Here is a 9,261-nt window from a genome sequence, read left to right as displayed (position 1 = left end):
GCTGCAGTAGTTGGGAGTGAATATTCTCAATTTCGCTCTTTGATGCTATTCCTTCATCAAAACTTTTATGGTTAGCTTCTAGCTTCATAATGGAGGAGTTCAAGTCATCAAACCTCACCGCACTCCATTCCTTGGCCTTTGCTTTAACGCCTCTAAGCACTGCAAACCAGTCAATCTTATCTTTTTCACATAAGGAGGAAATCTCAGCGAACATGATCTGTTGAAGCTCAGGGAATTGTAACCATACATTGTAACCCTTAAAAGGTTTTGGACCCCAATCCTTGGGTTGAGTAAAAACGGAAATAGGACAATGATCAGAGTGCTTCCTATTCCATTTCTTCACCGACCATGAGTGCCCTGACATCCAAACATCGTTAGCAAAAACTCTGTCCAACCGACTTCTTTTGTTGTTAGGACCATACCACGTAAAATCAAGCTGGGAATGAGAAATTTCAATGAGATTACAATCTCTAAGAAACTCATTAAACCTATTAAAGTCCCTTTGATTGTAAACACAATTTTCTTTATCTTCCCTTCTGCATACACAGTTGAAGTCACCCATGAGGCATATTGGTTCAATAGAGTAAGAGTTCACTAGCTCCCGCAACGAACTCCAAACTTCAAGTTTCAAATCTGACTTTAATGGGCCATAAATATTACCAATATTAACAATTATGCCCGCAGAATCTACCCCTCAGCCAAATCCATGATCGGCTCTTAAAAACTGAGACGACATTAAAATCCTGAGAAAGCCAGGAAATAACTAGACCACCTGACTGGCCTACCGCATCACATACTACAACTTTGTTATCTTCTCCTTTCCAGAAACCATCTGACCAGTTCTCATTCCATTTAGAGCATTTCGTTTCTTGCAGTAGCAGGAAATTCGCCCTGGACTCCATCAAAAGTTTCCGAACATTTGATCTAGTCACATCATTGCCTATACCCCTACTATTCCAACTAACAATGTTGATCTTATCCATAAAAACCAAAGGAAGTGCTTCCTAGATACCCTTTGCTTATTTTAGGGAAATTACAAGCGGCCTTCTATCAAATCAATCATTTGGCGTTCATCTTTTGTCGGCTTTAGGCCAAGGGTGACACCCAAATGATAGATATCCTCCGCTGAAATATTGCCCATCTCACCCTGTTTACCCTGTTCTGTTCCTTTGACCTTTTTCTTCCTCACTTCTATCATCTTGCCTCTGGCTTTACGAGTTTTCGCAGAATTCCACACTCTAACGTAGCGACCGATCATCCAATCTGGGACTACTTCCTTCTTTCTTTTCTGTCTTCGGTTCTTATCAAAACATCCAAACTTTCTCCCTTTCCTCATCCTTCCACCCTTGCTTTTGATTCTCAAATTTTGGAATTTAGAACACAGTTCAGGATGTGACCTAATCGAATGGGTCGGGGAATTTTTCGAACTGGTATCAGCATTCAAAACATCATGGGAAAGAGAGTCATGATCCGAGTTATAGTACTGCTCACATTCGCCCCTGCGATTCCATTTTCTGGTATTGATATAGTTCCCGGAAGATTCATTAAGGCTCTCCTTCCCAACAGCTTCTCGCCAGAAAAAAGGGAGGTACCACTCTCCGCCACTCTATTCCAATTTTTCATCCTTGCCTGTCTATATCTTAACTCCTCTGAAACCGGTTCTATGTAATTTATACTATCATCACAGCTATCCTGTAGGAGCTCAACAGAGGATCCAACCGACTTGTCGTCGCTTTTATTACTAAGGGCCCCTACTGACATCACCTCCGGATGTAGGGAAGACTTCACTGAGTCTTCCACCGTCTGCGCTTGAGAACTTTTGCTTGAGAAGAGACTATCTGTATTTTTTTTCTCGGAAGAGACCTCATCTTTCCAGAACACCACATTCCTAATTTCACTAACCTCAACCCTAAATTCCCTGCTGCACATTCAAAATCCCATGTATTTCTTCCATAATAGGCGTCACAAGGCAAACTCTAGGGTTGGATAGTTCATTTTGAAAAATTGTCGGAAAACTACTACTCGCCAAATTTTCATGTTTAAATAACTTGAGGATTGGTTATATGCATAATATATAACAAACTAGCATAAAAGCCCGTGCGAGGCACGGCCCGTAGTTTATAATAAATATTTATTTTAAACTCCTTAATATATACTTACAGTTTGTCACTCGTCGACTGGACGACACATTCATCACTTTTAATTGATTATCTATTACTCTATTATTAATGAAAATATATCTATATATTACATGCTTCTTTAAGAAATTTTTATGATAATTATTTATCTATCATTCATTTATTATATTTGGTGTTACGAAATTACTCAGTCGATATTCGAACATAGATCATTCTCTTAATTGATTTTTACATTATTTGCATGACACGTAACTTGATTTTGAGTATAACTCTTGGTCACTTGAACAAAACTTGGCCATATTTGTCAAGTTTCATATATCTCGTTCTGATCATTGTATTTCTCAAGTCTAAGTACTTATTCTCAATAGGCTTATTAAGTTAAGTAAATTTAATGTGCAATTCAAAATCACTAAATTATTTACTAATCAACGGTATATAGATGAACTCTCTCAATTTCTTCAATTTCTTTTTATGGTTTATTTTAGGTCACACACATAGGAGTGGGTATTGTAGCGTTCAATGACATAATTTTAATTCAAAACAATTTTTTTTGCGCAAATTAATTAATCAGGACTATTTAACCATGTGCCAAAATTAATTAAATAATGACGCTATTATAAATGGGTGAGTAATGAATGTAATAAATACAATTAATATAACAAAGGAATATAATTGTTCAATAATATTTAATAGTTTAAATGTAATAAATGCATTAATTGATGGGTTTCCTGTGATTATGAGATAAGTAGGGGCATATTCGACTTTTCGCGATCATTTTCTTGACAATTTTTGCCCTTGCTTGTCTTATTATATACAGTATACAAGTAGATTTTCAGTAATTATTTGAAGTTTTTAATGCAATTTTTGCAGTTCCCAAATAAGTAATTTTATTTTTTTATCCTGACCAAGATAATTAATTAAAATACTCATGATACATGGACTATTTTATTTAGGGTTTGTCTAGTGTGTGCCCATGGGCACATGTTAAGCACGAAAATTCATAAATTTTGTTTGTTTTCATTGGTGTGGTTGGTGTGAATGCAGGGGCCATGATTATTAAAAGGGTGTAAGCCAATCAAAATATTGAAAAACTATCAAATTTTGTGTTTATTGTGTGCTCATGGCACACCATACAAAAACCGTTTTATTTATAATTGCAGCTGTATCCGATTGCATACATCGACTGCAAATTAATTAGGTACCACAAATTAAGAAGATATTAGCGAGGGAATTAAGAAATAGGTCATTAGATTCACAATTAACGTGGTTGTTTAATGAGAAACCATATTTTATTTATACATCTTCTCGCTGGGTTACACATTTTTATGTACAATTATTGCTCTTTGCTTTTACTTACCTAACTAGTTTATAATCCATGCCAAGCACGGGTTTAAACAAAATTTTAAAATTTGTTATTTATTGGAAGAATAATATTTTTTAATTACATTATCATATTTTTATTATATCTATTTAAATTATTGTTTTTAAATGATATTTAAATCATTGTTATTTAATATATATAAGACTTTCTATATATTAAAATTTGATCATACTTTAGATTTATTTCATAACGATATGGGTCTCCGTTCTATGGAGTCCACAAAATAAGAGTATTGGAGTCCAAAATTATTTAAAAATAATCTACTCGTTTCAATTTTAATTTTTTTAGTCTACAATATTTGTAAACATATGACAATTTGCAGGTTATGTTCCACAATATAATCGTTGCAATCAAAAAATAAAACAATTATTTTAGAAAATCACTAAACACTATATATGTTCTAAAATATAACTCATAAGTAGAATAATGATCTTAATGATTGTTAATGTTGAAAAATGTTAATGAGTAATTGATAATTATATATTTAAAACTACTTAAAGATGGTAAATTATATATAAATTTGAATTATTAAAAATATTATTTATGATTAAACTAAAAGATTATGACTGGTATTTACTGCCGCTTAAATACGGACTGCAGACTTTATGGAACTTAATTCTAACTGTATGTTTTATTTTAGTAAAATCACTATGTTGTATGATGATTTTTAAATTATGAAAATAATATTCAAAATCAACACATATAAGTTCGTTTATAGCGTCTTTAATCTTGAACAAAAATTAATAATTTCAAGTCGCAATTATTTTATTCATTTAATAGGCAAACATTTTTTATAATTCTAGTTGGAGTTTTTGTAGATCTAACGGTTGTTGTAGTTGTTTGATAAACTAATATTGCAGTTTGACAAAATTAATTAACTTTTCAAAAGTAATTTGATATCTAATATTTTGACGTATGTATAGAGTTTCGGTTCTTATTATATGTTGCAATATGGATAATGACTTCATTTTCTTTGAGTTTCTATTTGTCAAGTCAGTGTTACCACCGCCTTATTCGTCTGTATCACAATCTTCTGAAAAACATTGAATGATAATAATTATTATTATTAAAAAATATATGACCAAGTTTTTTGGTACTTTGGTATCAATATTGAATAATGTTTATTTTAATTCTGAAATATGATAGAAATTTTATAGATTTGTTTCGTAAATTAAATTGTATGAGTTTTAAAAATTAAAACGAATATTCGACGTATGTCTAGAGTTTCGGTTTTTTATCATATGTTGCAATATGGACAATGACTTCATTTTCTTTCGGTTTCAATTTGTCAAGTCAGTGTTACCACCGCCTTATTCGTCTTTATCTTCAGAAAAACACTGAATGCTAATAATTATTATTATTAAAAAAATGTACGACTAAGTTTTTTTTTACTTTAGTATCAATATTGAATCTTGTTTATTTTAATTCTGAAATATGATAGAAATTTTATAAATTTATTTCGTAAATTAAATTGTATGATTTATAAAAATTAAAACGAATAATTTCGTTGACATTATTATTCTATTGATAGGATATTATATTAATATCAATATGAACTCCTTATTTGAACTCTGAAGCATGCTAAAAGATTTATAGAGTTGTTACGTATATTAAATTATTTGAGTTTTAAAAAATTAAAACAAATAATTTTGTTGGTAATATATTTTTATTAGTGAGATAATTGCTATAATACAAAATCCTGTCAAATATAGAAGTTTTTTTGATAATAGTAATTATTGTTAAATAAAAAATAATATGATGATAGCCAAATTTTGATGTGAATTTTACAAAGTCCTGAACATCATAGAAGTCTTTTTATATTAGTATAATAATCTTAATCAATATTGAAATTTTTAATAATAAAATCCGAATCAATATAAAAGTCTTTTCATAAAATTCTAATCAATATAGAAGTCTTTCACTGTCCTGATGAATATTGAGGTCTTTAATAATAAAATTTTATTCAATATAGAAATCTTTTGATAATAGTATAATGATGACTATAAAATCCTATTCAGTATGAAAGTGACCAAAATATACTTTTGGTACAGATGTTCCACTGAAATGTGGTTTCGGTTATTAATAAAGGATATTGATTCTTCATAGTATTTTATTATGATTCCCTATTATAGTATTATTATTTTTATCAACTATCTATTAAAATAGTTACGTAAGAGCTTCGAGGAGTTTTAACTTAAAATAATAGGTTAAATTGAATATGTAAGATGTTATGAACATTTCTAATAATTTTTGTTAATCTGGTCAAATATAGCTAATGTAAATATTAGAGTACTTATTTTTTTCATAAGATAACTATATTTTCTGTTTTATATAGTTCTTTTGCTAAGGATAATATATAAATAATTTTAATTGAATAGTTAATATTTAATTTTTTTCTATTTTGAATATATCGTAACAAAATACTGTTATTTTTATTGTTTACTACCATGCGTCGTTTGCAACTGTAGCTGCGAGTCAACAATAGCAGACTCCCAAATATTAGCTCACGAGTTAAACTTTGAAGCACTCATGGGAGCTTTATTTATTTCACTTGTTAATGTTATATTTCATTAAAGAATGAGTTGATGCTACGAGATGCCATAGCTTGATAAGTGATGCAACATCACGAAGAATGGAGCCGAAATATTTTCCAAGAAGTCGAACTTCTTACCTCCAGCAAAGAGTACAAGGGCTCAACCACCGCACCAACACCTTGTTAATCCGATAATATATGAATAACTTATGCGACATGACCTCTAGAAGTGAAGAGTCATAAATTCTATCCATTTGCTGGAAAATACATGAAAGAAAGCTACATGATTGATTATAGTGATCAAGGTGCTGAATTCGTGGAAGCCAGAGTTGATGTTGGACTCGATACTATAATTTGCCTAGGGAGGAATTTGAAGGTTGAGCTGCTTAATTCTTTACTTCTGCGTCCAATTGGTGCCTAGGGCGCGAGGTTAGGGGATGTTAGAGCCCGTAACTTGAAAAAACAGTACTTCAAAGTTCAAACCATTTTATTCAGAACTCACTCATTTAAAGCTTCTGCAGTCTGCATCATCCTTTATTTTTAACTGGTTAATTAATTGACTAATTCCAAAGTGATACCATTGATTAACAGAAAACAAGATGTATTATTAGTAACATTTATTTGTACCCTGCAAGCTCTCAACTGGTAAATTCCATGATGTTTGCATCTTGCTCGAGTTTAGCCATGTCATCAACACTCAAATTTACCCATGCTTCGATCCCTTCTCCAGATCTGTCGCGGAGAAGGTAGACAATGTTTGGCATAGGAACATGAACGCCGCTGACCCATCCAGGCTTTCCCCACCCGAAATCAGCTTCATACAATGGAAACTTGCACCAATCAGAAAACATAACGACACTCGAAATCTCAGGATCTGCAAAAGCTTTTCCCAGTTCATTGAACCCTGGAGTTATCATCATTTTCTCTCCTTTACTTGGTACTATTTTTTTACAGTTTGCAAGTTCTCTCCTGACAGAGTCTGTCAGAAGCTCGACAAGGCTCTGCAAGTCCACCCCTGCTTCCCCTGCCACGGACCGAGCAGATGCAACCAAGTAGAGATTGCCGCATTGTTTCTTTGAAATTGGTGGATCGGTCCTTCCCCTCATGTTCACTGTCTGGCTGACTAAAAATCTCTTAGGCCTTCCGGGGATTACACAATTAATATCAACAATAGCTTTGCCTAATATCCCGAACACAGACTGGACCCGTGTTGGTAATTTCTCGCTTGAGCTGTCCAGTCTGGCCTTCTCACGGATTTTTAGAATGGCGCTGTCGCTGAAGGAAAATACTTTTGTAACAATTTTATGATCCACAGAAAATCTGGGAGGAAGGCGAGGCAATTTGCATCCTGGAAACAACATAGCTGAGTTCCAGCTAGGCGACACTGACAAGTCATGGTCATGGTCATGATCTAAGCCCTCCAGTAGCTGCTTTGCCTCCCTCGCCCATTCCACAACAAATGAGCTCGTAGTTGACATGTCTGCAATTATGTGTGAGCTCAAAATCCCAATGGCGTATCCGCCACAAGCGAAGGCACTCACTTGCACAGCTAACTGAGGGTCAGTGTCTTTGTCACATGCACCAACTGGCCGCGGAAGCAGGCAATTAAGCAGCTCAACCTGCACATTTTTGCCTAGGCCAATAAGTTGATCAAGGCGAATGTCGACTTGGGCTTGCACAAATTCTGCACCTTGATCACTACAATCAACCATGTAGCTTTCTTTCATGTATCTTCCAGCAAAAGGATAGAATCTGGTTAAGGCCATCGAAAGCGATTTTTTCAAATGCATGCATATTGAATGAGTTGTGACATTCTCTTTGCCACAGCTGTGAATGTCAACAGGGTAATATAAGATGGTGGGAACATTCATAGTTGGAGATAGCTCATCTAGTAAAGAAATATTGTAATGCCTGAGGCTAAGGGGAGTAGAAGTATATGGTTTTATGAGCTCTGTGGATAGAATTTCAACTTCCATCTTAGATTCTTGGTATTGTTTGCCACAGCTGTGAATGTCAACAGGGTAATATAAGATGGTGGGAACATTCATAGTTGGAGATAGCTCATCTAGTAAAGAAATATTGTAATGCCTGAGGCTAAGGGGAGTAGAAGTATATGGTTTTATGAGCTCTGTGGATAGAATTTCAACTTCCATCTTAGATTCTTGGTATTGTTTGCCACAGCTGTGAATGTCAACAGGGTAATATAAGATGGTGGGAACATTCATAGTTGGAGATAGCTCATCTAGTAAAGAAATATTGTAATGCCTGAGGCTAAGGGGAGTAGAAGTATATGGTTTTATGAGCTCTGTGGATAGAATTTCAACTTTCATCTTAGATTCTTGGTATTGTATGTTACTGAGTTGTTAGCAACTAAATCTATTATATATCTAATAGACCAACTATGAGTAATTTAAATCAAAATGACTAAACTACCCTTGCTCATTATACCTAATTTAATTCAAAAAGACCAGACTACCCTTACTCACTATTAATATTTACTTTTAATACCAACCTATTTATTAGACATTAATGTCTCTTCATTAATATGCATTAATTACTTTATAATTAAAACTCTAATACATATAAGTATATAACATTTATAGTTATGATTTAATAAATAAATAAATATCCAGTATTATAAAAAGCGAGAATAAAAATATCGACGATTAATCGAAATGGTTAACATGGTCATTATTTGATTAATTTAATATTATATATGTAAAAATAATATATATAATCATTTTTAAAATTTTAATTTCTCTTCACAAATTTTGTATATTTTTCTATTTTGCATGATTTTCGACACATTATTCAAATTTCTGACCAATTAGACATCGATTAAACGGATTTTACCAAATCGAATCAAAATCCGTTCGACTATTGATTAATAGGTTAACTCGGCCAATTTTTAGAATGTTTAATTGTTATTATTTAATAAAATTATATACATATGTATTAGAATAACTATAAATAATATATATAACTATATGACAAAACTCTAATTCGGCAAGAATCTCATTTTATCGTATTAAATTTTCAATAATTTTAGGTGAGTGGTAATTTAATTATATAATTTTATATAGTGTACTATATTTTTTGTATTTATATTTTAATAAATATCATAATAGTGAGGATATGTGTACATATATATATCAATATAGAGTGTATTTGGGTAAATCTTATGAAAAGTGACTTCCTTCTTAAAATAA

The 9,261-nt window shown here is 32.3% G+C and overlaps 1 protein-coding gene across 1 annotated transcript; it reads right to left on the bottom strand.

Moving 5' to 3' along the window:
- Nucleotides 1-6,690: 6,690 nt before the first annotated feature.
- LOC108216610 (pelargonidin 3-O-(6-caffeoylglucoside) 5-O-(6-O-malonylglucoside) 4'''-malonyltransferase) lies at nucleotides 6,691-8,382 on the bottom strand. The gene has a single exon (XM_017389423.2). It carries the CDS (start codon nucleotides 8,380-8,382, stop codon nucleotides 6,691-6,693), a length of 1,692 nt encoding a protein of 563 aa, XP_017244912.2.
- Between the last annotated feature and the right edge of the window lie 879 nt (nucleotides 8,383-9,261).

Source organism: Daucus carota, chromosome 1 (genome assembly GCF_001625215.2).
Source record: "Daucus carota subsp. sativus chromosome 1, DH1 v3.0, whole genome shotgun sequence".
Classification (NCBI taxonomy): domain Eukaryota; kingdom Viridiplantae; phylum Streptophyta; class Magnoliopsida; order Apiales; family Apiaceae; genus Daucus; species Daucus carota.
Note: the sequence above shows the minus strand (reverse complement) of the source record. Positions and strands in the feature narration are given on the sequence as shown.

What these genes read in the sequence shown, in the direction of transcription:
- LOC108216610 (XM_017389423.2), bottom strand. Translation starts at nt 8,382, where the DNA reads ATGAAAGTTGAAATTCTATCCACAGAGCTCATAAAACCATATACTTCT.